Genomic DNA, 25,987 nt, shown 5'->3' with positions numbered 1-25,987 from the left:
TGTGTTTACTTCTGATGACCGTAGCTCCCGCACGCGATGCCGACGCCTTGAACTTTATTCGGGCTAAACCCGATCTCCGCTGGTGCCTGATTAGTTCCACTAGTTTCTCAGGCACCCATTTCCAACCACACAATTCCTTTTTCTCAGTGAATGATCATGCTAGAAAATGGAAGTCGCTTGGAGAAACACGTGAGCCAGATCAACATCATCAATCGCTCAGACTGCCGAGCTATCGGTATCTGGACCTTTTGAGATAGATCCTTGGGAGCAAAAAGCCGCACAAAAGATTTCATTTACATATGAGCTATCAATCGGTCCAGGCTGTCCAGCTCGACTGCCCGAGTAATTAACCGGTGTAAATCGGGTTCAAAACTCCATTAATCGTGGCGTTCGGGTTCGTGTACGAGTTCTCATCATCCACGAACAACGGTCCACAAGCCTCGAATCCCATCATATCATCACCCAATCCTGGCTCATCAGGCAGAACATCGCCGCAGTTGGTCAAAGTACCATTCACGCAGAACTATGCGTGCCAGTCAGCATAACCCTTGCTCAGAATATCTTGCCATGCATTCAACTTACCAGATACGGTGTCCACCCAACGCTAAAACTCTGGCCATCACCCACAGCAAACTCATACGTAATATTCAATTGACTGAGAGCAGGAAATTGCCTTCCATTCGTAGCATTGCTGATTTTCTCGAAAATGCCATCGAACTCGGGTGCAGCGGCCGAGTAGAACGCCGTTTCCGTGGTGAGAGATCTGTTGTTTGACATCCTTGGCGTAGAGATTGGGAGTGAGTAGTCGCAGAAGCCTTCATCCGAGCTTACACATTCGAAATGATTGGAGACGATTTTAGAACTGCCGAGGCGCGGGAAGGTGTGATCGACGTGAAGACTGCAGTCACCGTTGGCTGCGTAGCATGGTCCGATTAAGAATGACGAGAATAGCAAGCCTAGGACCACCCATCCGATCTTCGGCGCTGATTTGGTGCGGAAGCCAAAAGATGTTTTCACTGATTCGGTCAGGTTCGAAGATGTGCCGCTTAAGCAGAAGGCATCAGGGCGTGGTGTCGAGTCTGAAGAGTTTCCTGATACGCATTGGATCCAATTTCGAATTGTACCTGTGTAGGCGCAGTACACCTCACAGGAACTTGACAAGATTTCGCTGCCATCGCAGCATTGCTCAATTACCGTCCTGTCTGAAAATAGACCGCAGTATCGAGAACCGGTCTGATTTGCGATGATATTGGTGCCGATGCCGCCACCATTGGTGCAGTTGAGAGTACCGTACGACATTGTTGTGGTTCGACAGTCTTGGTGTTTTCAGAGAGGGTGGTGCGTTGGTGATGGACTCTCCGTCTCGAGTGCTATGCTTGAACAGAATCCTTGAGTTTTAATGCGAGATTGCCGAGCTGTGGGTGCGAGATTACACGTATGGAGCTGGGAAGGATGGTGACCTGTAGATCGTGGTTGTAGAAGACGGTTTGGCGAGGAAAACTTCTTTTACACCTGACCGGGACATTGAACAAGCCTTGTACGAAATGTCAACCGCGCCGCAGAGCAGCGTGCGCTGTTCCAAAACTCTGTTTCCGCACAGCCGCACGATGTACTGTAACTGTATGGCGGCATATACCCATTCTGACCTTACCAGGACAATTGCCAGCCAATCGCAACGGGATCTGCATGATTGAGGTCTAGTTTGAACATGCCAAGCACACAAGCCAAGCATCCGGCTCGATCCTGTTGTGAATCGTGCTAAGGATGCAACTAATTATCGGATTGACAACTATATAACTATACAAAGAAGGATTAGGAGCTAGCTACAGAAACTGCAGTTAATATACCTATTATATATCCTTCCTCTTGGCATAGGTTAGCTAATAGTATTAGCTAACTAGTATATTACCTAACTAAACTACAACACTCCCCCTTAGGCAGAGATAATATACTATTTAGATTAGACACTCTAAATCTAGGCTTAGAGCTTCACTTCATCTTCTAACTGCCTTTAGATATTAGACTATATCTACTTTATATACAGCTTTATATACTATACTACTTATACGTGCTTATATTACATTGTTTACTAATTGGTTTGCTTTAGAGTAATGTCCTCAGTCGTAATTATAGGGTTAGTAGGCGCCTATAAGAGACACTTAAACTTAACTAGACAACTTGAACTTTTACAATCTACTCTTTAGCAATCCCCTAAGTACTAGTAGCCTCCCCTAGATTTTCAAATTCTTACTAAGACCTTTTAAGTCTAATAGCTAGCCGAGACTTTATTATAGCGATGATTCTTTACCCTAGCCTAGAGAGTATAGCGAGTAGTATAGGTAGTAGTAGCAGCGGCGGCGGTAGTAATAATCTAAACAAGAATCGGCACCCTTCGCGTTATAATAAGCTCTAGCTTATAGAGACTAGTAAGTATTACTATTAGAGTTTCCCCTTTTCTAATAATTTGCTAACTAGGCGTAGTCCTTAAGGAAGTTCAGTTAACTATCGCGATTCTCTAGAGAATTATCTAGTGCTTAACTAATATTAGTCCGGAGTAGACTCCGCCTTAGCTACGTAACGTTAATATTAGGCATTTTATTACGAGCTAGGATAATGCTCGGCTGTTTCTAAGTGTACCTCCGCGTCTGCGTAAGGCGGCTAAGGCATTTAATTTAGGCTTAAAATCGAATGTTAACTACTTGCCTACCGCGCTTGTATATATAGCTACTACTAGACGCGTGTATACTAGTAATAGCTAGTGCGGTCCTTGTAAGCAGTTAAAGGGTCCGTACTTAGAGTAATAAGAGTATATAACTCTAAGTTATCGAATTAACGGTTAGGATATCGCTTTCCTAAAGGGCGCTTGCACTAACTGTACTAGCTTAAATTATTATAGTTAATGCGAGTTCTCTAGTAAGTTGAATCTAGTCTTATGCATTTTTTTAAAGCAAAAACACTAATTCTTTTATTAGGTTACGTCTCTCGGCTACGCTCTAATACGAATCGTTAGACGCCTATAGCGCCTCTACCGCCTCGCAATCCGGGGAGTAGAGCAGGCACTAATTAGCGTCGTCTATACGTGCTAGTCCCGTCTAGCATCGATTAGAGTACTCCTTAGGGCGCCTAGGCAGTAGCAAATTTACTGCTATAGCAGGCAAATGCTTATACCTAGGCTACTACTTAGGGACGTAGTCGTAGGCTAGGTTCTAGGTTGTCTACTAGTCCTAGCTCGACTCGCGATTCTAGTAGTCCTTAGAGGGGTTTCTCTAATTACGAAGACAGTAATGCTAAGATAGGTAGCTGATTAGGGAGATTCGGTTTTTTTTCTAGTAGATAGAGAGCTATAATGTATATTTTCGATTTTGAAATAGGCTAGGCAGTCTAGATTAGTAAAAGCCTTGTAGCATTAGAGAGTTTCTAACTCTTAAGGGCTAGGGTATTTCTTCCTACTTAGTCTTAATGTTGTTATAAAAGAAATTTTGCAGCTTAGACTGTATAGTGCAGCTAGGCTGTTTCTAGAAATTAGAATAAAATTCAATAAGTGTATAAAGCTTGTTTTCTAATCCTATAAATAAGATTTTTCTTTCTAAAGGAGTAACTTAGGAGTTTGTCCTAGAGACGCTATATTATTAGAGAATTTTGTTTGGAGATTTAGGCTTAGTAAAACAGTCCGCTAGCTGTTTGTTAGTAGTAACGAATTCGACACTAATCTTTCCCTAGGCATACTGTTCTCTATAGTAGTAGTTCCTAAGGGAAACGTGCCTCGACCTCTTAGAATTTATATAGTCCTTAATAAGGGAAATAGCTAACTAGTTGTCTACCTAGACATAAATCCTGTTAACTTCTTCCCTAGTAAGTAGTTGAAGCTTAGTTATCAAATTTCGGAGCTAGTAGATTTCTCTATATGCTTCTATTAGAGTAATATACTCTGCTTTAGTGCTAGAGAGTACGACTTCCTTCTAGAGCTGTAATCTCTATATAATTAGAGTATTATTAAGAAGTATAAGGGCGCCTAATATTGATCTTAATAATAAAGGGTTACTAGCAAAGTCTGCGTTAGAGTATGCCCGAAATTCTAAAGTTTTCTTCTTTCTAAAGACAAGTCCTTTGTCAACTATGCTAGCAATATACCTCTAGAGATGTTTAGCAGCTATAACATACTTAGGTCCGGGATTCTAAAGGAACCTAGTAAGGTGGTTGACGGTATAGCTAATATCTAGTCTGGTTTAGTTAGCTAGAAACTATATTTCACCAATTATAGTGTTAAATAGCTAGTAGTCCTAACGGTTATAGGGGGTTGTAAGAGGCTCGTAAAGCTTCTTAAGTAGATGCTTTATTAGCTTACACTAGTCTAAGCTATGCTTCTAAAGCTTCTCTTTAGTATAGTATATCTAGGAGATAGTAAGGTTTCCCTCCTTGTCTTCCTTTAGATAAAGGCCTAGAAACAGGTTAGACGTAATAATCTTAATTATATACTTCTTACGAAGACCTTTAATTAGAGCATCGATCTTTGCCTTAGAGGTTCTAAAGATTTAGAAGTTATCTATATAAAGGAGGACAAGAATACTATTGCCTTACTATAGGCAATAGTTACTCTTTGTCCTACTTAGGCTAAGTTAACGAAGAGTGTCTAAAGTATTATAGTACTAGAGATTAGCAGCCTGCTTAAGGCTATACAATCCTTTTCTAATACGGATAATCTACTTTAGAGGGTGCTTCTTAAATAGGTGCGCGCCTTCTAGGGGTCTAATGAAAATCTCTTTGTCTAGAGGGGGGTTTAAGAAAGCAGTCTCGATATCAACCTGTTTTCGCTTCTAGTTTTTGTTTACTAAAAGTCTAAGGACAAGTCTAGTAGTAGCTACTCTTAGTATAGGAGCATAGGTGTTAACATAGTTAAGACCTTGCTTTTATATAAAGCCTCTAGCTGTCCATCTTGCCTTATATTTGTTAATAGAGCCGTCTAGTAGGTATTTAATCTTGAAAACCTATTTTCCTATTAGAGGTATTCTGCCTTTTAGTAGGGATTCGGCTAGAATCCACTCGATTGTACTAGACTTTTTAAGAGACCTTATCTCTTTTATAACGGCTTTTCTCTATTTATCCTAGTTAGGCCTTTTTAGGGCTTCAGCTAGGGTTGTTAGGTTAGCTAGCTTCTAAGCATCTTTTGTAGTAGTAGCTATAGTAATCTTAGTAATCTTGCTATAGTTATACTTAGCTACGGCTCTACTAGACCTAAGTCGTACTTCGGCTTAAGGAGGGTTTAGCTAAGGTAGGTTAGGAGCCCTCTTTCTCTTGCTAGTAGTCTTAGGGACTTAGAAGGGAGTAATTAGGGTGTCTTCTAGTTTAGCAGTATCTGTTTCTTAAGTATGCTAATTTTTCTTAGGAGCAGCTTCCTACTAGGTAGCTAGTAGTTCTAGTTAGTAATTTTGGAGTATTAGCTTATTAGCTATAGGTATTAGCTAAGGTAGTGTTCCTTACTTAAGTATACCTTGCTCCTCCTAAGCTATAAGGGAGTCTTCCTAATCTTCCTAATTATAAGCCTACTAAGGCTAAGGGATGCTACCTCTAAATAGCTCCCCCTAAGGTTCTAAAGAGTGCTAAAGTGTTTAGTTATTACTAGGGAATAGTGCTAGGATTCCTAACTTAAATGAAAGGTTAGACTAGGTTTCAAGTACCTAAATAGTCTCCTAAGGGATAGCTAGTCTCAAATACTCCCTCTAAGCTTAAAGGGTACTTAGAAGCTTAGTGAAATTATCTCTATAGACAAAGTCCTCGTTAAAGGTAACGTATAGAGAGAATCTGATGTTATACTACTATACGCTATCCTTCTAGTGCGGGTTCTAAAGCAGATAGTTTGTTAACGAATTTTCTTAGAATTTAATAAACTAGTAAACGAAAGCTCTTAGTGCAAATTTCTAGGAGTTAAGTCGTTTAGCCCCGGATTCAAGGTATTTGAATGCCTTATAGCCAAACCGTCTCGTCTTAGATAGGTTAATGTCTATACTACCGATATTCAAGTCTAATTCGAAAGCCTTAAGTAGAACTTCCTTAGTTCTTAAGTTTACTAGTCTATTAGTTAGGTAAATCGAATACATTACTACAAAGCACTAGTAGTATATTGGTAGGCTAGAGTCAATTATTATTGCTCTTACCTTAAGCAGAATCGTCTTGTTTAACGACTCTGCAATGCTATTCTGCTCCGGTATATATAGTATAGATATATCCTATCTAATGCTAACTTCCTCTACAAAATATACTAGATCGTTGTTAGTAAACTCTCCTCCGCTATTACTAAAGATAATCTTAGGGATTTTGTTATATTGCCTCTTAATTCTGGTTATCTAGTTAGTTAGCTTGTTACTACTTGTTACCTTGTCTTTATTTCGAAGTAATAGACCCTACCTAAGCCTAGTTTTAGCATCAGTTAGGATTATAATGTACCTGTTTCTAAACAGATTAAATAGTTATACGCTAACAAGGTTAATATAGACTTCGTTAAGGGCTTTTTCTAGTCTGGTTCTATGTTCTCTTAATATAACTCTTTAAGCTCTCGAGAGCTTACAGGTCTTATAGTACTCGAGTTTAGATATATCAACTTCTTCTAGGCCTAGAATAGCTTCCTTAGTAGCTGTTAGGATCTTGTTGCCGACGTAGCTAAGTCTCTAATACTATCTTAATGTGTCCGCTCGTAGTCTAGCGATAGCTAGGGCTAATAGCTACCCTTTCTAACTCGATTCTAAGTTTGGTTTTAAAGCTAAGCCTAGCATTTTGACTTTAGCATCTTTAAGGGCAAGTACTCCTTATACTTCCTCAACCTTTCTAATTAGCTTGCCTTTAAGTATTAAAGTGCCTAAAGGTCTGTCTAAGTAAATACTATATTTCTTTTAAAGACGCTCTACTAAGATTAGGTTACAATCTAAGTTCGGGGAGTAGAGGACGTCTATTAGAGTAATTAGGGTTTTCTTTCCTTTATAGGTTAGGAAGATGTTAACAGTTCCTAATCGTAATACACTTAATTTTCCTACTGCTTAGGAGAACTGAATAGGCTTAGTTAGGTGCTTAAGATCGCTAAACTAGCTCTTGTTCCCTATAATATGCAGTAATGTACCTATATCCTAAACTTTTGTATTAGCTATTAGGTTCTTAGAGCTTGCTACAGCTAGTCCCGGCTTTGTAATAGCTCCCCTAATTAGGCCCCTACTAAGGCCGTCTAGCTAATAGTCTCCCTTATCTTCCGAGTTAGAGGAGGAGTCTAATTCATCTTTGTTATTGTTAATAGCACTACTAGATTTGCCCTTTCCTTTACCTTTACCCTTCTTGCCTTTATCTTTGTCTTTGCTCTTGTCTTTCTTTCCCTAACTAGGTAGTGCTATACTATTAGGGTGTTGCTTATAGCACTTAGCGTTAGTGTGTTTGTGCTTGCACTAAGTGCACTAGTCGTTATTATTGCTAATAGCCCCTCTAATAAGCTTTAAGCCGCTAGATAACTATCTAGGAGGCTTTTCTCTCCTTAGGGACGTTATTATTGCTTTAAGGGAGGAGTCCTTAGCTTTAGGCTTATTGTTGTACTTCTAGGATCTAAGCTATTCGTAACTAGAAAGGCCCTAAATAAATAGCATCCTAACAAGCATATTAGGTATCTTAATATCTAATAACTTTATAGGCGCTTCTGTTATTGTAACTAAGCTAGCAAATTGTTCTATTAATGTTTAGAATCTATTAAACTACTGCTAAAAAGATTCGTAGTACTACTAGGTGTTCGGATTGGTAAGGGGCATCCTAATATGCCTAATGAGTTTAATGGTATTAAATATGTCTACGGTTACAATAGGCTTGTATAGAGCCTTAATGTAGTCGTATATGTCCTTAGCTAACTTAGGTATGTTACCGAAGTCTAGTCTAAGAGCAGGGTCGAGTCTAGTAATAAGTATGCCTAGGGCTTAGATGTCTTTCTTTTTCTAGTCCCTAAATATGTCTCTATACTACTAATCGGCTAAGTCCCCTATAAACATGCTTTTTAGAGGTAGTTTTATTTCATTAGCCTAGTTAAGTCTATAGAATACTATACTAACTAGGTCCTTTTCTAGAAGGGCCGCCTAGAATATAAGCTTCTAGTCTTAGAAGTTGATCCCCTTCCTAAGAACCTAATTCTCCTTTACTATCTTTGTCTAATTAGTGTCTATCGTTCCTAGCTGCCTTTTAGTATAGTGCTAGGTAGGGCTTATAAGGGACACTTGCTAGGTTTTAGTCCGAACTAGAGCTCTTAACTAGGTACCTAATAGGTCTAGATAGCTAGCTCTGTTTAGTAGACTCTAGAAACAGTTCTTTTATAGTTGAACTAGATAGGTAAGCGTATACGCCGGGCTTATAACCTGTTGTGAATCGTGCTAAGGATATAACTAATCATCGGATTGACAACTATATAACTATACAAAGAAGGATTAGGAGCCAGCTACAGAAACTGCAGTTAATATACCCATTGTGTGTCCTTCCTCTTGGCACAGGTTAGCTAATGGTATCAGCTGACCAGCATATCACCTGACTGAACCACAACAGATCCTTCGGAATCCTTAGACATCACGGGCTATGCGCGATGACGAGCAGCCTGACTTGATGCCGCGGAACGGCATTCTGGTAGCTTGATAAAGAGTACAAATTTAGAACAATAAGATATGCTTCCCCGACGGCTCTGGGATCGATGCGTAGCTCAGGCAGCGCGAAAGCCTGATGGCCAAGCGTGCTTGCTGTGATTGGTCTGCAGAGACACAGAAAGCCTGCTGGAGCAATCTCGTCCTTATATTGGTATCGAGAGAGGCAGTGGAAGATCCTGTTGATACTCTTCAGAGTGTGTTGAGCTCGACGGTAAAATCTCGACAGAAGGCTTGTTTCGGATCCACACTGCCAGCGCCTGCACTTTGAGGACGCCCTCCTTGACTCACGTTGGCCAAGGCGCTTATCCTCGCCGCAGCAAGCTTTGTAGTGTCGAACGAGAGACTTTGCATATCAAGTAGTCGGCGATATCGTGTTATTTCTTTCGACCAGTAATCTATGTCTTCATCGGTGATGGACGACAAGAGCATTGAGAACATGAATCCTCCCGCTATCGCAAAGTTGATACGAGAGATAGGCGACCACCAAAATGCTCGGAGTCTGGTGACTTGGAGATTTTCGAGAAGCTTCGAGATGGCAGTAATGACTTGTTTTGATTGCAGACGGACCTGTTGGCAGAGCGGGTCGGTCGGAGGAAGACAGCGAAGAAGTGCTCGGTAGAGGACTACCTCAGCAGTGTAAAATGCAAGGTATACGGTGCCTGCTCTGCGATCAGATCGAATGCCATGGTGGATCTGCTGCTGACTTGCCTGTAGGATCAAGGAAGACGTCAACGACGTTCTGCAACGCAACCAAATAGCGAGCATGAAAGTCATTTAGCTGCTGCTCAAAGTATGACTTCATGTTGGCGACATCTGCTGCGGTGACACGAGCCATATTATCTGCAGCCTTAAGAGTGTAGAAAGTCGTTAGAATAGCAGATAGAATCTGAGACAGTGCGGCCATTGCGACGAACATGTGGGCAGACGTGCGCGGTAGGCTGTGTTTGCCAACTGTCGACGACGGAATATCTTCGATGCCTAGAACTGCAACATTGCTATCATCTGCATGGATGTATGAAGGCCGTCCGAGTCCAAGGGCGGCCCATTTGTCAAAAATATATAAGGCCCACCAGAGACGTTTTCGCCGACTCCTATCGGCTGCAGAAATGTCCCATTTGGAAGGGTCGACATTTAAGCCAGCATCGTGGCACATACCGACCAGCTCTCCAATCTCTGCATATAAGCCTGGAGTCGTCGGCGCACGATGAATCTGGGTGTGTCGCTGCAGGAACAGTAGACGCGCCTCAATGGAGTCCAGCCGAGGCGTGCGAGCTTCGATTGGCAGTGCCTGAAACACGAATGAATGTAGTGGTTGATATGGCAAGTCAGAAGCCGCTGAACAATAAGGCTTCGACAGGCTGTACATGGCGCCAAGCAGTGGTAGATCGATCTTGTTGCCTTTCACGAATCTTGAGGGATCCAGTAGTGGGAATGAAGTGTGCACAACTTCGAAGTATGTTGACAAGAGCTCATGGTGTAGTGGATATGCGGCATCAAGCAGACTGCTGGGCGGATAGTGGGCGGGCCTAGCATCCAGATGAGTCTCGGGGACAAGTGTGAATATCGATGGCACGATTCCATCGCTTCGTACCCTCAAGCATGCCCAGTCACCGCTCTTGTAATAATTCGACTTATTGAAGTTGGAATGCCTGAGGACGTAAGGATCTTGGTCGCCGGAGAGACCAACATATTGAGAGATCCATTCTCCAGAAGCCTGCTCTTGGCTCACCGAGGGAGTCAGAGGCGCAGTGTTGGACGGGATCAGAATCGGACCAGGGGGTGTTTGGTCGCTCTCTCCGCTAGGGGTTGCTGCCGCCACGGCTGAGGCAGGTCGCCGTCGCCGTCGTCTTGGCGTTGGTCCTTGGTCATATCGGCAAGAAGTGTTCTGCATGCGGCAGAGACTGCACGCATCATCGCCAGGCTCTCTGATACAGCAGACTTTCCGCCGTCTGCAAGCGTCGCATGGCCTCTCCTTCCTCGACTTGTACTTCCTCCCCTGGTTCTGGTTGGGTGAAGAAAGCTCCATCAGCGGATGTCTCGTGATGCAGGACGCGGGTCAGACATGCCAGCCGGATGCTCAACAACGGGCATGTTGGAGAAGGCATTGTGGCCGTCGCTGGCCGTCTTGATGATTGTTGAAGGTGTGATCGTGGACAGCAGTACTCTTGATAAGGCTAAACCGCTTCGGCCAGGATCGACCCAACTTGGCCGCCATTCCCCGTGGGCAAAGATAAGCGAGCTGGATGAAGTCAATGCCAGGCACGGACCCCGGATATCGCGCTCATCAAAGACGTTTGCATCTCCAATATTGCTGTGTGGTTGTCCAGCATGCTGATCGGTGTGGTATCGCAAGATCCAGGGACCAGACACGCAGCGCAGCGCAGCAGGAAAGAGTGAATATTAATAGTGGACGGCAGATTGCGGCTTGGCAGACAAATGATGTCGGAAAGTCTAAATCTTGTGCCGATCCGACGTCAACATCACCGACGAGACCGCAGCTACTGTATGGTATCGGCAGCGCACGAATCTCCTATGATGTGATACGAATTTCCGTCGAACTCGGAGAAGAAGCTTTTCGGAATCAGACGGCGACCAACATCCGCAGACCATACCCCGTGGGGTCGACGAATTCCATGCGCCTTTTCATTGCACATCCCGAATATGGTGGAGATCCAGTCTGTGCCCACGGACCGTCTATCACGGCACCGTAGTTTGGAGCTGGCAGCTTGCGATGATGGCAGCAGGATTGGAGCGCCAGCGGATTTCTTGCTTCGCCAATGGTCTCAGTGGACCTGTCTTCTGCAGCGATGAAGCTGTGTATGCGAATGTGCTTGCTGCATGTAATGAGCTATGGGATGTCATCGAGGCCCACGAGGCGAGACTGCAAAGCGAATGATGCTCCTGGCTGTATCAAGATGGCGGGTTTCGTGCTGTGCCTTTGAGCATTGACCTCCTCTTACTTTAGAGCCTCAAACAGTATGTTGCAGCCAGGATCCAGCAGTGTGTTGTACTGACCAACTTCATCCAGGAAGAAAGTGATGTTCGCCAGGTATGGTCGCTGTGAATAGAACCCTCAAGTTCGAAGCTGACGGCAATAACGAATTGTTCTTGTCGTTGGCTGGCATGCATTCACGTCCTCGGCGCTAACCGAATACGGTAGTAAACTGGGCTAGCGTCTTGAGCTCCTGCCTGTCATCAGTCGGCTTCCCCGTCTCTTATCTCTGGGCAAACCCATGCTTCATTGCCGTTCCGATCATGCCATTGTTTTATCCGCGTTGAATGTGTCCTATGCTGTCCATATATGGATCAGCGCAGGGTCCATCCAGCTTTCCGAACTTCAGGGGCTTTACTCTGCAGTGTCACACTCCACGAGCACATGGCTTGATGCCACTGACTTCATAAAGAAAGCACGAGCACATGGCCTAATGTCACTGACTTCATAAAGCACGAGCACAAGGCGGGACTGCGATCGAGTTTCTATCTTGGTTGCATAGCTCTTGTAGCAGCATTATTGAGCGTTGCCCCGCCGGCAAGACTGTCGTGATTGCACTCCAGGACCGCCTTCAACCAGAACAACGCAGGCGCGACTACCCAGATTCGAGAACACACAATCTGAAGAAAAGCTTGTGCCCTGGAACAGCGTCCGTGGAATACTTCACAACACTTTGAGCCGAGTCCAAGGAAGGTGGCACCATGCCGGTGGCAGACGTGCTAAAGGCATGGGAGACATGCGACAAGACCGACACACTGTTCGTACTTGTCTGCACAGTCTTCTGCTGGCCTATCATTCCAGCTGTAAGCAACGCCATCACAACGCTGTACAGATATGCTAATGCCATATTATAGGTCGGCATTGCATACTCTGGGTATTCATGGAAGCGTAATGGACTCACATCCTTCATGCCAGCCATCCTCACGATTGCAGTGTGTAGCGTACAATGGTTCGTCATAGGCTACACCTTGGCATATGGAGAGACTGGTGCTGTATTTGGCGACCTGAGGAATGCTTTCCATATCGGAGTCCTGGCTGAGCCCGTTGGTACAATTCCAGCGATCTTGTTCTCGGAGTTTCAGCTTGTGTTTGAGGCGACTGTTTGTGCCATTGCGGTCGGAGGAGCTTGTGAGAGAGGCAGGCTTTGGCCGCTGGTTCCATTCGTTTTCCTCTGGGGCACATTTGTCTACTGTCCTCTCGCACACATGGTCTGGGGAGGCGGATATCTTGGAAAAACTCTAGGCGTGCTGGACTTTGCTGGAGGTGAGTTTCGTCGAGCGCGATTGACTGATAAATCCCTAACTCGCTTTTGACAGGAACGCCCGTCCATGTCTGTTCTGGAGCAACAGCCAGCGCGATTAGCATCTATATGAGTTATCCGCTCTTCCGCTCCCGAGGGTCAAAAACACGGACACCTTCGCATATTGCGCTCCACAAACCAGGAAATTCTTACTCGCAAATTCTGGCGATGACCATAATCTGGGGCTCCTGGTTGGCATTCGACGCAGGCACGACCTTAAGCCTCACCTTCCAGTCCGTCATGGCTCTATGCGTCACGAATCTCTGCGCGTCCGCTGGGGCTCTGACTTGGGCTTGTACGACATTCGCAGAGACGCGCAAATGGTCTCTCGACTCGACCTTTATGGGCGCAATTGCAGGTCTTGTGATGATCACGCCTTCAGCAGGCTTCATAGATATGCCGACCTCCTTGCTCTTCGGCGTCGTTGGAGCTCTTGTCTGCCGCCAAGCCCTTCGTATCAAGTTCACCGATTTTGCGAGGCGCTGGAAGTGGGTCGACAATGGCGATACTTTTGCTACTCATTGTGTTGGTGGCATTACAGCTACAATCTTCACGGGCCTCTTTGCCCAGAAGGAGGTGGCTGCGTATGGAGGCGTAGAGGTGGAAGGCGGGGCTTTCTTCGACGGCAATTGGAGACAAATCTGGGTGCAGATTGTCGAGGCATTGATCGGCCTGGCCTGGGCATTTGTGGGCTCGTACGCGATCATTGCATTGATCGATTGTGTCCCGGGATGGGAGGTCCTGGCGACAGATAAGGAGGTCTTGGCTGGGCTCGACTATAGCCAGACGGAGGAGTCTATTTTCACCGACGAGACGGATGAAGATAAGGAGTACTCTCCGATCATGCGTTCACATATCGATGAGGCATGATTGTTGCAAATATCAAATATTGGGAGCGGGTACAAGGGGCTGAATAAGTATTCTAATGTTCGACCGATGATTGGATCCGCGGACTGTTCCCGGCACGAGCAACAGGAGCTGTTCAGAACCACAACAAGGTCTCACTCTCCCGAAACTCCATTTATAACTCCTCTAAGTCGCTTCTATAAGTGATTTTACAGGTCGCCTCCCCTGGACCGCGTTCCTCGCGCCTGCCTCTCCCAACATCATCGCCGAATGGACTCAAAACGAGGTTACATGTAAATGCAGTCTGCAAGCTTCCACATCCGCAAGCTCGTACTATGCGGACCATTCTCATCGGGTGAGTAAGACGTTCGGGACGGTGGTGTGTACATACTAAAGCCGCATTAGTGAGAATTAGTGAAGACCATTGAGCAATACTCACGTCTCTGTATAAACCTTGCATCTTCATCCTCAGAAACGCCTTGCTGTGGACCTCTGGCCGAAACAGGGACTCCCGGAATCTCTGGGCCACATCACTCTTGGGACGCCGACTGAAAAATCCTTCAATCTGGTCTCGTATCATCTGCCATGCTTGGCCTTGAGGGACACGGAGTCGACGAATCAAATGATGCAAGTGATTGTTGATCAGAGTGTGTTGCACGATGCTCCAAGCTTCTTCCTCGTCATCGCATACCACGAAGCTTCCTGGAAGCGCCGACAAGAGATCGTAGCCCCGACTCCGTAACGTTGGCATGTGGCATTTGATTCCTCCAACATCTCGTACGGCGAAGCCGACAATCTTCTTTGACGTTTTGTCAACTCGGACGAGCATATTCTGGCCATGAGCTTCGAGGCAGATGCCGCTGTCTAAAGCTGGCGAAAGAATCGATTCAACCAATACGGAAGTATACTCCGCCAGCCAGGCAATCTTTGTCTCAGCGTCGTGGAGATCAAATGCCAGAGCAGCGTTACATTCCGAACTACCATATGGGCATTCCGCGAGTGCTGCGCAGATAATCAAGCTCTGGTTCAGAGACTCTGCCCGAGGTTCGAGATCCTCGCGAAGAATGCACGAGATGTGCTTTGCTTCATCAAAGTTGGCCTGAGATCCGGTAATAGAAGCCACCTCGCTCGCAATCCATAGATCATCTGGGACCAAGTCCTTGAGCACATCGGAAAGCTCCGGTCCAACACAAGCAGTCCAGGGAGTGACGGTCCGAAGGGCAGAGGTAATGGTGCATGCAAGAGCAGTCTTGAGATGCCAATGAAATTGGTACCTGCTCGGAATGGTCACTGTGCGAATCGATGCTTGAGCTTCTGCTTCGATCGCATCTGGGACCAGCATGTAGGCCGATGGGAAGTTGTCTCGAATTGCTGGCCATTGTCTTGACAAGCAAGGGAAAATGATATCGTTGGATCCGACCGCAGGCAGATCGAAATTTGCAAGTAATGGTTCCAGAAGTCTTCGAAACGGACCCGAAAGTCGGACGGCGGCTCTATCCACAGCAACGATCGACATGCTCGGGCGTAGCAACGTGGGCGCCTGGGATGGCAGAATCTGTGCCAGTGGCCGCTGAGCTACACAAGATCGATGCATGGGGTGTGCAGGGTGGCCAGTTACCAATGCCTGCTCCCAATCCAGTGCACTACTCGTGATCTGTGGTCTTGGTTGTTTCATCGCCCAACGGAACCAAGCCACTTGGTTTTGGGCAGCATTTTTGACTTGGCTGAGGATCTGGTCCCAGGAGTCTTCGTCGAAAAGTTTCTCATCAATATCGAATAGAGACCGTGCGATAGTCAGGATTGTGGCTGGCTCTGTTTCCTTGACGAAGTCTGACGCAGAAGCTCCAGAGCGGACCATGACTGGCATTTTAAAGTCGGCAGGATGGAAAGCATCATTCCTGTTTGCAACTGCGGTATGGCTTTGCTCTTCGGTTGCGATCCATATCACTTGCTTTGGTGCGTGCGAAGCTCTGCGGGTAAGGAAAATGCCATTCACGAAAGGTGGTATTGGACACTCGCCATCGATCGCATCAACGAGCCTCTCGTTGAGGAGTGCTGCGATTACTCTCGAGGTCGTTTCGAATTGTGCCTGCTCGACCAAGGCTGGGTCGCAATCCAGGTATGCACTCATAACGAGGAAGAACTATACGGCCAGGGAGCAAACAGGAATGCTTCGAAGAGTCATACACATCAATCGACGCCTCTATCTACATTTATAGTCGGGTCGACTCAACATGCGCACTCAGTCTGCTGAGCAAACTCCTCATCACCGGCACTGCACTTCAGAGGCTATGCCTGGACCAGCCTCATCCTTGACACTCTGGAAGAAACCCGGATCGTCCTGATCAGTTCCAAGCACATGTCACGATGCGGAGATTCTTCTCTCCAATGGTGCCATCGCAGGGCGGCGAGTAACTAATGCAGCAGTCTACTGCGAGTACGAATGCGAGCAGAATTCCGGAACTCTGGCCAGGGTGCGCTCTCAGCCGGACTTCACTCGCAATCCGTCAAGGGGAAATGGACGGCAAGTGCGCTACGAATGATCCTGTCCAAAGTATGCTTTCTTGGCACATGTTCCGGAGCAGATTCTTTGCTGGTTACAATATGCTCAGTGGCCTGACAAGGATTGCAAACTCAATGGAACCCATGCCCAGACCCTGTCAGACTTGATATTCAGCATCCCGTGTGCGAAGTCGCCGTCCTCGCCTCCATATCAGCAGAGGAAGAGGCCAACCGATCACCATTGCGATCAGCGCTAGCACGGAATTCCCCCATCCATATTCCAGGGGAGCCTCGAACAACTTCGGTCCAAATAACGGGAGGCCAAACCCCACGAGCGAGCGGATGACAGTGATTGCGGACATGGCACTTGCTGCCTGAGCCTCGTAGATATCCACGATGTACAAATTAGTGAATTGCAGAACAACCACGATGCCTGCTGCATACAGGAAAACACCAAGGTCAGGCACCACCGGAAAGACTCGCGCCTGAGCCGTCCAACCGAAGAGGAGAAGTCCTGCTGGAACCAACAGTGCTCCGATGACCAATGTTGGAGCTCTATACTCTGGATGGCCTTCTTGCTTCTCATCGCGGGTTTTGAGTTTCGCGTATATCTTTTCATTGATCGGTCGGATGCCCAGACTCCCTGCCACGAATCCGCAAGCGAGGGCAAGGAAGTTGAGACTCCCCAAGTCCTCCGGTTGGCTGTAGTGGTGACTCCAAACCCCGTGGAAAGAGACGATTGCCAGGAATGTCAAGCCATACGCAAATGCCGAATACAACGCAAGAAGCTGCGTAGCCGCGTGAAGCTTCAAAATTTTCAGTGGTCTCTGGAAACTCTCTTTGAGGTCTTTAGCCACCTTGCTTGCCATTCGTGCATGTGAGCCGTCCGAGGTGGCGATGAAACCTGGTCTTGTCTCTCTCAGGAAGATGAAGCCGACCAGCTGCACAGTCCCACTGCATACGGACACTATCCAGAATGTCCAACGCCATGACAAATATTTCGAGATGAAAGCTCCCATGATAGGCCCGATTGCTGGTCCTAGCTGTGCGGGAAGACTGTAGACAGAAATCATTCTGGTCCTTTCCTCTTTGATCCAGCAGTCGCGCAGGATGCCACCTCCCAGAGTCAATGCTCCGCAGCCTCCCACTCCGCTAAGCACCCGTAGCGTAACTAGAGTTGCATTGTTTCGTGAGAATCCTGCTGCGAGGTTGAAGATGACGAAGATGATGTTGCTCATCTGTAGCATTCGGATTCGGCCAAAAGCGTCCGCGAGTGGAGTGATGATCAAGGGTCCCACTGTATAGCCCAGCAAGTAAGCTGAGAGCGGCAAAAGTTTGAGCACTTTGCTCTGGGTGCCAAATTCCATTCCTATGACTGCCAGAGCCGGTGATGGCGAAGACGCTGCCATCGAGGAGACAAGCTTGTAGAGAGATACCAAGTACGTCGTGTTTCGTTTGGCGCTGTATGTCCAGGATCGGGCGGGATCAGTAGCGTCCTCGGCGCCCTGCTTCTTGGCCGTTGTACCTTCTGAGCAGGAAGCATCTATTCCAGTTGCCATTTCTTGATCGATCTGTATGATTTCCTTGCTTGTCATGATCGGTGCAAAGGAGATTGTGATGTATGGGTCTTGCAAAAGCCAACAGTGCTCAGAACTGTGACACTGTGTCCAGCCTTTAGATAATTGACATTTTGTCTTTTTCTCTTGTGTAGTGCGGATGAGGCTCTTATCTAGACATAATCGCAACTGGGGCTCATTCAGTCTATGTACGCACTAATGCAACGGCCAAGAACGCTAGCTTCGTAGCCGGAGTAGCCTAATCCGACCTTCTGTCCGTCGGTAAAGTAAAAATGAAGAGCCTGGAGTTTTCTCTCTCGTATTCAGTGTAAACGAAAGAGCTTCTAATGTCTATTCTATATCCAGCAGAACTGTAGCAGCAGGTTCGCTGCATACGTAAATCGTTCGATGATCATTGGGAAAGCCATTGAAACGAGTGGCTGAGCACTTTGTATACGCTCCCATGTCCTCGAAGTACAACCAGTCTCCAATTTTCACCTCCTGATTGCACAGCCAATCCATATCGATGCAATCGATGCCGTCGCAAGTTGGTCCCCAAATCGAGTACTTCAAGCTGTTCGTAGACGCTGTGTGTCGTGTGCGTAAAAGCTTCGCTTTTGGTTTCTGATGATCGTAAATCATGCATGACAAATTCCCGTAGATGCCATCGTTGATGTATAGTCTATCGTCACGCAAACTCGTGCGGCGAGCAATGACGTTGCAGGCCAGAGTAAATGCGGTGTTTGTGAAGAGTCGGCCGGGTTCAGCAATGATCTCGATGTCTGGCGGAAAGAAGCGGTCGATCGCTTTGGCCAGCATCTTCGCGGTATGATCAAAAGTTTTGGAAACGAATCCGCCGCCGCCTGGATGTATGATTCTGAGATCAGTGTCTGCAACTTCTCCTGTAGCATGTTTTCTAACACACCTACAATCAAGTACGTGAAGCTTCAACCCGAGATCCTCTGCTTGATTGAAAACAAATCGGGCATCACGCGCGGCTTGCACGAACGCCATAGCATCCGATGCACCTGATCCACAGTGAAAAGCAACGCCGACGATATTGAGATCAAGATCTTTCGCTAGCTTCAGTAAGTCGCCGGTCTGCTCAAGTCCAGCCCCAAACTTTTGACTGAGTCGACAAAGGCTCGCAGAATCATCTGTCGTGATGCGCAATAAGAGTTCAGCGTCCGGAAAGACAGCTTGGATCTTATATAGCTCATCAGCGTTATCAAATGTCATTCTCCGCACGCCATGTTGAGTAGAGAATCTCAGATGGGTTATCGCTTTACACGGCTGTGCATAGATGATCCGGTCAGTGCTGACGCCCATTTCGAGGACCTGCTGAATCTCCTGCTTGCTCGCGCAATCGAATCCAGTCCCGAGGTTGTGAAGTAATCGCAGCACAGCAGGGTCTGGATTGCATTTGACGGCAAAATATGGTTTTATGCGTGGTAGATGCTGTTTCCAACGTATGAATTGGCGGTATACCTTCGTTGGAGTTAGCTACATCGTAACTTGACCTAGGTTTTCCAAGATTACCTCTCCCAGATCAGCTACAAAGAAAGGGTCGTCGTCTTCATTGCATGCCGGAGGCCCAAAACCTGCAATTTGCTCCTGCATGGCTGTTTCGACAAGCGACTCACTCGCAATGCTCGTGGTTAGGCTGCTCGATCGTGATCGAGTTCTGGTCGTCTCGGGACAACCAGGGGTAATTGCAGAAGGTGCCATGGTGAGTGCGTGACGCTGACCAAGAAGTCGCGCGCCAACACAGCTGTTTTAAGTGAGCCGGCGAGAGCAGTGCAAGAACAATGGCTTTGCTTCCGACAGTCATCTCTGCGCGGGTCGGCATTGGACCACGACATTTGAGCGAATTCAAGGCTATGCTGACAGCCTGTAGTTCGCGTTGCATTGTGATAGCCGTCCGAATGAAGTGGTCAGCAATTTTCGCAGGATCCTCATTGCTTAAGACATCTTCAAGCACTAACAAGCTCAAGTGCTAGGCATGTGCTTCCCAACATGTATTCGGTTGTTGCTATTCCATTGTAACTGATATTTGGCAGTCCACTGCTAGTCTCATGCTGCTGTAACAGTAGCGTGGCCGTATTGCTCGTAATCCTGGCGTGCTTCCGAGGTCGCCACTCCAATCCATGCAGCTTTACATGGGAGCTAAGGAGTAGACTATGGGTTAGAGGAGGGTAAATCCCCGCGCCGTGCTTGGATAAGGTGGACACTACCTAGGGATATTCTTTTGAGTTCTCAATATTAATCAGATGATCTTATCACCGAAATCTAATCAGATCAGGGATTAATTCACTCACCTCGTACCGACCACTCAACCCTAGATCTCCGCCTCCATCCGAATTTTGCGCTCTGCATGCGGAACGATCTTCAGCTTCGGGAGTTGTGACGATCAAGCTCAGCAAAGAAATGGGACCGATTGTTTTGTTTTGTTGGGCTAGAAACGACAAGGTTAGTCACCCGATGCGATCGGTCTTGAACCCCCACGTGTGTTGGTCTACTATTCTCGAGCGTCAGCGATGGTCGGAAACGTCTCCGTATCACCGTCGCACAGGTCTCGACCGCAGCGGATCGATTGCTTGGACAACTATACCACGTCCATGCTCTCTCATGTGACCGACAGTGGCAACTCGTGTCACTTAATAAGCGGCCACGGGTACAGGAGAGAAAAGAGCAGAGATCTTCACTCAGCTGTATCTTAGCTGTCGTGATCTTCCCAAATTATTGCAAGATGGGCAGTGTCGGCGTTCAAACTCCAGCATCAATCGTCGCGCCTGACATTGGATACGTACCGAATCTGAACAAGTATCTCGCTCGCGTACAGCGTCGACAGCAGACCGAAAAGCTCGCCAAAGACTTGCCGGCTGGGTTTCCTGTACGCTTGAACTCAGATCTGGTATGGGACAACACCATTGGCGAGAGGTATAACTGGACCTATGAGCTCAATGCAGCTGAGGTACAAGAGATCGAAGACGCTCTAGAGCATTTCTTGTGTCAGTGATGATCATCATGAACTGGCAGTGACAATACTGACCTTCGCTCTCAGCCCTTGGCAAGCCATTGGGCTTCATCAACCAAGAAACATTTCCTCTACCGAAATTGCACTCTACCTTGAGGAAGATCTCTGACGAGGTTCACAATGGTAGAGGTTTCAAGGTCCTCCGAGGCCTGCCAGTGACGAAGCATACTCGTCGGGAGAACATTATAATCTATGCTGGCGTCTCCTCGCATATTGCGGACATTCGGGGCCGGCAGGATAGCGAACACGATGGAAAGGCAGCGGATGTCGTGCTCAACCACGTCAAGAATATGACGATGACCGTTGATTCCAGTCGGATTGGTGCTCCTGCATTTACCAATGAGAAACAGGTATATCAAATCACAGGCTTCTTGGTTACACGACCTTGCTGACGATGGTGTGTTCTAGGTGTTCCACACAGATGCTGGCGATGTGATTGCTCTTTTCTGCCTCGAAGAAGCAGCAGAAGGCGGAGAGAGTAAGCTTTCGAGCTCATGGATGGTATATAACGAACTGGCCAGGTAAGCTGGAGCTTTTTTGTCCTGCGTTTCTTGAGCCACACACTGATGCTATTCCAGATCTCGACCGGACCTGATCAGAACTCTGGCTGAGCCTTGGCCATTTGAGAAGTATGTGCCATCTTCCTGAAATGAAAAGGCCAACGCTGACGTGGAAATAGTTTCACCGGTAAAGGGAAGAAGTGTTCTGTACGACCGCTGCTGCACTATGTGCCAAGTACAGCGACCAGTCCCGAGAGAATGATCATTCAGTACGCGCGCAGGGCGTTCACAGGGTACCTGAGTCTGCCTCGTTCTCCCGATATCCCGGCCCTAAGCGAGGCACAGGCAGAAGCTCTCGATGCTTTACACTTCCTTTCAGAGAAGCACAGAATTCTCCTCGACTTCAAGCAGGGCGATATCCAGTACATAAACAATCTCAGCATCTTTCATGCTCGTGAAGGATTCGTAGACACTCTGGAGAAGCAGTAAGCCCGCGGCTATCCACACGCATTACTAGGCTGACTATGATGGTAGGAGACACCTGATTCGGCTTTGGTTGCGTGACTCGGAGTATGCATGGCCAACACCGGAAGCTCTGAAATCCAGGTGGGACTTTGTGTACACTGGAGTCACAGCGGAGAATTCTGTGTTCCCTCTCGAGCCTTTCATTCGGGATGGAGGTGCGAATGGCGCCGTGTCGAAAGTCGACAAGACGAACAACACTGCATCAAAGGACTAGTCGCGTCCATTGGATCGTCACATGATCAATAAAATGGCCCTGCTTTGCAAACGTGTGTATGAAATTTCGTACTTCAGTCTTCGGCCTTGAGCTTACAGCAGCGTCTCTCTTATCGTTCGAGTCAGTACTATTCACCAATCCCAAGATTGGCTCGAAGATACTCAGCTCCTTTAGTAAAAGCCCAAGTGATCTCTCGAAGTTGTGCAACAACGATTTCGTACTTCTCGTCCCTGATCCTGTCAGGTAGCGGTACATCAGACAGGGACTGATATATGTCGACTCCTGTGAGTTCTTGATCTCGCAGTGGGAACGGCCATTCTGACTGCTCTTGCAATTCTTGAGCGCTTGGGTAAAGCTCGTTGGATGTGGAGGATTCTCGAAGAGGTAGATCGTCGTCCTCCATCGCAGAGTGGCAGAGATTGAGTCTTTGCTGTGGTGATGTGTGGAGGATTCTCGAAGAGGTAGATCGTCGTCCTCCATCGCAGAGTGGCAGAGATTGAGTCTTTGCTGTGGTGATGTGTGGAGGTAAGAAGAGTATGCGCACGCGTCGAGGATGAACGCGGTTTTTCTGTCCACTGCCAAGAATGAAGTGAATGACTCGAGGATGATGGCGGATGAAAATAGGTCCGGGTTGCCAAGAAGTCAGGTTCAGAAGCCGCCAATGAAGCAAGCTCCCTCATCACTCCTTCCCGCTACTTCATCACTACGATTCCTTTACACAACGGGTTCACATCCATAATCACGACCACTTACTTAAGCATCACGGCTGTCAGCTGCAAGAAAAAGCACTTTGGATCAGATTCGCGGTCCCTTAGGAGCTCGTATGCTATCTCTTATACTCAAAACTCAGGCTCAATTACAGAAGATAGCAGATAAGGCCGCATCTCCTATCTGTAGTACCTACCCGCTACTTGGTCCGAGCCTACCCTCGTTCCTTAGGTGGCTCTACCCGCGCAGCGGGTAGTCGACAGGTTAATGATAATTGCGGCTTAGTAATAATATTATTCGACTGTCGATACTATATCTACAATATCGTCTATAACCTAAAGCTATAGGTAAATAATCTTCTTCCTATAAGCAATGTAAGCAGGCCTAGCAGGTATTCCCTTTACGTACTTATTAATAGCTGCTATCCGTTATCTTATATCGGCTTCTTTAGTACGTATAAGCGCTCTACGTGCTTTTATAAGATTACTCTCTTATCGCTCTTAGACAATAGTACGCGCGTTCTTTGTATATAAGACACCTCCTTTCTATAGACTAGACCTCTTCTATAGATTACGAGCCCTTCTAGCCTCTATTGCAATAGTAGTATTGTTTAGTTTATCGATCGCTTCTATACCTTCGAGAAGCCTAATTTCCGTAGCTTTAAGTAGCTTAGTTAATAGCTTACGTATAGAGTCTAGCATATTCTATTCAAGTAGCGCTAAAGTGAAGCGATTATAAGACCTTATACTACGTAGTATATTAAGCATATTCGGTGCCGCTCTCGATTAAGGTTCTAGAGTAATCTACCTCTCTCGAGAGCGAAGAGACTCGATCTAAGTACGAACCTTAACAAGAACGACCTCCGGATTAAATAGATATAGTCCGGTCTTCTCAAATAACGATATAATAGTGCCCTTCTTTAATGCCTGCAATCGGAAGTGCTTAAAGTCTACTAGAAACTCGAGCTTATTATAATCCGTATAGCTAGTCCGAACGGCTAAATCTACGGCTTCGGAGTACTAGTGTTTGTAAGGCTAGAATACAACTATATCTAGAGGCTATAGGATAGTAGAAGTATATAAAGGTAGTACGAATAGTATAATATTATTAGCGTCGCAATATTTAATAAATTCCTTAGTTGTATACGATCCGTAGCCGTCGAGAAGCAGAAGCCGGAAGCTACTAGTTTAGGTAACCTTCGAGAACCTATCGAAGTGCTATACCTACTCTAGCGATAGAACGTCGTTTATATAACCTAAATCGCTTACTCTAACTAGTGTATTATCTTCTAAGTATTAAAACTATATATTTAGGTGTGTTTTGCCTTATAGAATAAGTATTAGAGGCACTATAGACCTAGCAGCGCTAATAGCTTTAATAACCGTTAGAGACTCGCGATTATTAGCTATAGGTAGGAAGTTGCGCCTCTTCGGATACTAAGTAAGTACCTACTAGCCTCTCGCTATACTAATACGGAAGCCTATCTCGTCTATATTCTATATATCCGATAGCAATATGCCGTATTCTATATAGACCTAGTAGTACCGAGTAAACTACTACTGTATATCTCCTTCCTTATAAGTAGCGGCTCTAGCCGCATCTAACGGTATAGTCTTTACTCTCTACTACTAAGGGTTCCTCTCTTTCTATCGACTTGCCTACGCGGAAGATACTATTAGTAGCGGTAAGGTCGGATCGTCGTAGTATCGAGCGAGAATCGAGTTAGCGGTAACTAATAACTAGCGTAGGCGCGCAGATACACCGATTTCATCGCAGCGCTTTAAATACTAGACTATCGCGGCCTCCTAGACCTTATTAAGCTTGCGATAACTCAACTTCTGCGTAGATTTAGAAGAGAGGCCTTAAATACGATATCGTAGTCGTTAGTATAGTACCTCGAAGAATTCGGCTACTTTAGTCAACTTTAGAGCTACCTCCTATTTAGTAAGCTACTCTATTGCTTCTATAATACGATCTTCTTCCTTAAGATAAGTCGATATAATATAGCGCGTAAAAGAGCTTAGAAATACGAGGAAACACGTCGATAATATAATAGTCTACGGATATTATTACTAAGCCGCAATTATCATTGACCTATCGACTACCCGCTACGCGGGTAGTTATAGCCGAGGCACGAGGACATAACGTGACCGAGCGCGCGGGTAGGTACTACGGATAGGCCTCCAGTACTCGTCTCGTCTGTGCGCTGATTCAGAGCCTGGCTCCGGTGTCAAGTGGCGTGGCAGAGCCTCTTCACGGCGTATATAGGTATAGAGGCTATCCAACCTTAAAAAAGCCACCTCCGCCAATGTGTGTACTGCAGCCTCCAAAGAGCAACCGGAAGCAAGCTCCCATACATGCAGAAGAAGGCCTCACAGTCACAGTGACATGGAGCGAAGGTCTACATCTTGATCCTCACCTGCTGAGTCTGGGAGGTAGAATAAGCCGTCAGTCATGCAGCTCCGGCAGAGATCTGCTGCAACGTCAGTAAGGCTGTGAACCTTGTTCTCCTCATCCCAAGCCATTTCTGTATACAGTACCAACCTGAGCTTGACTGCTTCTGGACTTGTAGATCTTCCTTCCAATACCTGCTGCTGCAGCCACGCGACAAAGCCGAACTGGACACGGAAGCATTCGCACAAAAGGTCAAATAAAAGCACGGCAGGTGAGCTGAATGCACGAAACTACTGCGCAAGGACGACGCCTAATCGATACATGTATGCAGGATACGGTCCACCATCGACACGAAAGCCACGCACCACCAGAGATGACGGTCGACGGCGTCACATACGTTCCTCGAGACTCACGACATCTGAGTGGGAAACCTAGCCTTGTCCCAACACATGGATCCCCGGATCTTCGATCAAAGTCACCTTATACATACAAAAGCAACACATCAGAGTCAACTTCTTCTTCTTCTTCTTCTTCTTCTTCTTCATCAACCTCCAAAACCAAATCGCACAAAATCCGCAGTCTTGTGATTTGCGGTTTTGAAGAGTTCGGGAGCGGTGCTGAGGACGGCGATGCAGGCGATGGATGAAAGGGTTTGTGGTTGGTGTGATTGAGGATGCTTGTGCGGAGAAGGTTGGGGAGGATGGGGGGGGGGGGGGTAGCCTAAGGGTGTGATGCCTAAAATTTTGGGGGGCGGGTGTCCTG

The 25,987-nt window shown here is 46.6% G+C and overlaps 8 protein-coding genes across 8 annotated transcripts; 2 read left to right on the top strand and 6 right to left on the bottom strand.

Annotated features, from left to right (window-relative positions):
• Positions 1 to 275: 275 nt before the first annotated feature.
• On the bottom strand, positions 276 to 1,587 carry MYCFIDRAFT_214574 (uncharacterized protein). The gene is made up of 2 exons (XM_007926424.1): positions 583 to 1,587; positions 276 to 523 (listed from the first exon to the last, which is right to left on the bottom strand). The coding sequence occupies exons 1-2, from the start codon at positions 1,297 to 1,299 to the stop codon at positions 347 to 349; spliced, it is 894 nt and encodes a 297-aa protein (XP_007924615.1). The 5' UTR covers positions 1,300 to 1,587; the 3' UTR covers positions 276 to 346.
• A 6,918-nt stretch (positions 1,588 to 8,505) lies between these two features.
• On the bottom strand, positions 8,506 to 11,893 carry MYCFIDRAFT_173052 (uncharacterized protein; the record flags this gene model as incomplete). The annotated part of the gene is made up of 12 exons (XM_007926423.1): positions 8,506 to 8,542; positions 8,582 to 8,855; positions 8,900 to 9,350; positions 9,379 to 10,687; positions 10,714 to 10,982; positions 11,020 to 11,181; positions 11,239 to 11,499; positions 11,524 to 11,581; positions 11,627 to 11,709; positions 11,742 to 11,769; positions 11,817 to 11,840; positions 11,883 to 11,893. 12 exons carry the CDS (start codon positions 11,891 to 11,893, stop codon positions 8,506 to 8,508), a joined length of 2,967 nt encoding a protein of 988 aa, XP_007924614.1.
• Positions 11,894 to 12,004: 111 nt separating this feature from the next.
• On the top strand, positions 12,005 to 13,813 carry MYCFIDRAFT_152269 (uncharacterized protein; the record flags this gene model as incomplete). Its single annotated transcript, XM_007926422.1, has 3 exons — positions 12,005 to 12,446; positions 12,498 to 12,906; positions 12,960 to 13,813. The coding sequence occupies exons 1-3, from the start codon at positions 12,345 to 12,347 to the stop codon at positions 13,811 to 13,813; spliced, it is 1,365 nt and encodes a 454-aa protein (XP_007924613.1). The 5' UTR covers positions 12,005 to 12,344.
• A 49-nt stretch (positions 13,814 to 13,862) lies between these two features.
• MYCFIDRAFT_162844 (uncharacterized protein) lies at positions 13,863 to 15,677 on the bottom strand. The gene is made up of 3 exons (XM_007926421.1): positions 15,371 to 15,677; positions 14,229 to 15,280; positions 13,863 to 14,179 (listed from the first exon to the last, which is right to left on the bottom strand). The coding sequence occupies exons 1-3, from the start codon at positions 15,654 to 15,656 to the stop codon at positions 14,138 to 14,140; spliced, it is 1,380 nt and encodes a 459-aa protein (XP_007924612.1). The 5' UTR covers positions 15,657 to 15,677; the 3' UTR covers positions 13,863 to 14,137.
• Positions 15,678 to 16,449: 772 nt separating this feature from the next.
• Positions 16,450 to 17,850, bottom strand: MYCFIDRAFT_133888 (uncharacterized protein; the record flags this gene model as incomplete). The annotated part of the gene is made up of 1 exon (XM_007926420.1): positions 16,450 to 17,850. One exon carries the CDS (start codon positions 17,848 to 17,850, stop codon positions 16,450 to 16,452), a length of 1,401 nt encoding a protein of 466 aa, XP_007924611.1.
• A 348-nt stretch (positions 17,851 to 18,198) lies between these two features.
• On the bottom strand, positions 18,199 to 19,467 carry MYCFIDRAFT_187191 (uncharacterized protein; the record flags this gene model as incomplete). Its single annotated transcript, XM_007926419.1, has 3 exons — positions 18,199 to 18,710; positions 18,777 to 19,335; positions 19,387 to 19,467. The coding sequence occupies 3 exons, from the start codon at positions 19,465 to 19,467 to the stop codon at positions 18,199 to 18,201; spliced, it is 1,152 nt and encodes a 383-aa protein (XP_007924610.1).
• Positions 19,468 to 20,562: 1,095 nt separating this feature from the next.
• MYCFIDRAFT_210750 (uncharacterized protein) lies at positions 20,563 to 22,197 on the top strand. Its single transcript, XM_007926418.1, has 6 exons — positions 20,563 to 20,858; positions 20,912 to 21,234; positions 21,293 to 21,405; positions 21,463 to 21,513; positions 21,564 to 21,869; positions 21,919 to 22,197. The coding sequence occupies exons 1-6, from the start codon at positions 20,597 to 20,599 to the stop codon at positions 22,121 to 22,123; spliced, it is 1,260 nt and encodes a 419-aa protein (XP_007924609.1). The 5' UTR covers positions 20,563 to 20,596; the 3' UTR covers positions 22,124 to 22,197.
• A 3,459-nt stretch (positions 22,198 to 25,656) lies between these two features.
• MYCFIDRAFT_182215 (uncharacterized protein) lies at positions 25,657 to 25,983 on the bottom strand (the record flags this gene model as incomplete). The annotated part of the gene is made up of 1 exon (XM_007926417.1): positions 25,657 to 25,983. A coding segment is annotated over one exon (327 nt), but the record flags the coding sequence as incomplete, so codon positions are not given.
• Positions 25,984 to 25,987: the final 4 nt, after the last annotated feature.

The sequence above is a fragment of the Pseudocercospora fijiensis genome (assembly GCF_000340215.1).
Source record: "Pseudocercospora fijiensis CIRAD86 unplaced genomic scaffold MYCFIscaffold_3, whole genome shotgun sequence".
NCBI classification, from domain to species: Eukaryota; Fungi; Ascomycota; class Dothideomycetes; order Mycosphaerellales; family Mycosphaerellaceae; genus Pseudocercospora; species Pseudocercospora fijiensis.
Note: the sequence above shows the minus strand (reverse complement) of the source record. Positions and strands in the feature narration are given on the sequence as shown.

Bases quoted from the DNA above. Each gene is read 5' to 3' on its own strand.
- MYCFIDRAFT_214574 (XM_007926424.1), bottom strand. From the start codon at position 1,299: ATGTCGTACGGTACTCTCAACTGCACCAATGGTGGCGGCATCGGCACC. The intron at 524-582 runs GTAAGTTGAATG...TGGCACGCATAG, and splicing joins TTGGGTGGACACCGTATCTG to TTCTGCGTGAATGGTACTTT.
- MYCFIDRAFT_162844 (XM_007926421.1), bottom strand. From the start codon at position 15,656: ATGCCAGTCATGGTCCGCTCTGGAGCTTCTGCGTCAGACTTCGTCAAG. The intron at 15,281-15,370 runs GTGTAGCTCAGC...CTGTGGATAGAG, and splicing joins ACACCCCATGCATCGATCTT to CCGCCGTCCGACTTTCGGGT. The intron at 14,180-14,228 runs GTGAGTATTGCT...ATGCGGCTTTAG, and splicing joins TGCAAGGTTTATACAGAGAC to TATGTACACACCACCGTCCC.
- MYCFIDRAFT_210750 (XM_007926418.1), top strand. From the start codon at position 20,597: ATGGGCAGTGTCGGCGTTCAAACTCCAGCATCAATCGTCGCGCCTGAC. The intron at 21,406-21,462 runs GTAAGCTGGAGC...ATGCTATTCCAG, and splicing joins GTATATAACGAACTGGCCAG to ATCTCGACCGGACCTGATCA. The intron at 21,870-21,918 runs GTAAGCCCGCGG...CTATGATGGTAG, and splicing joins GTAGACACTCTGGAGAAGCA to GAGACACCTGATTCGGCTTT.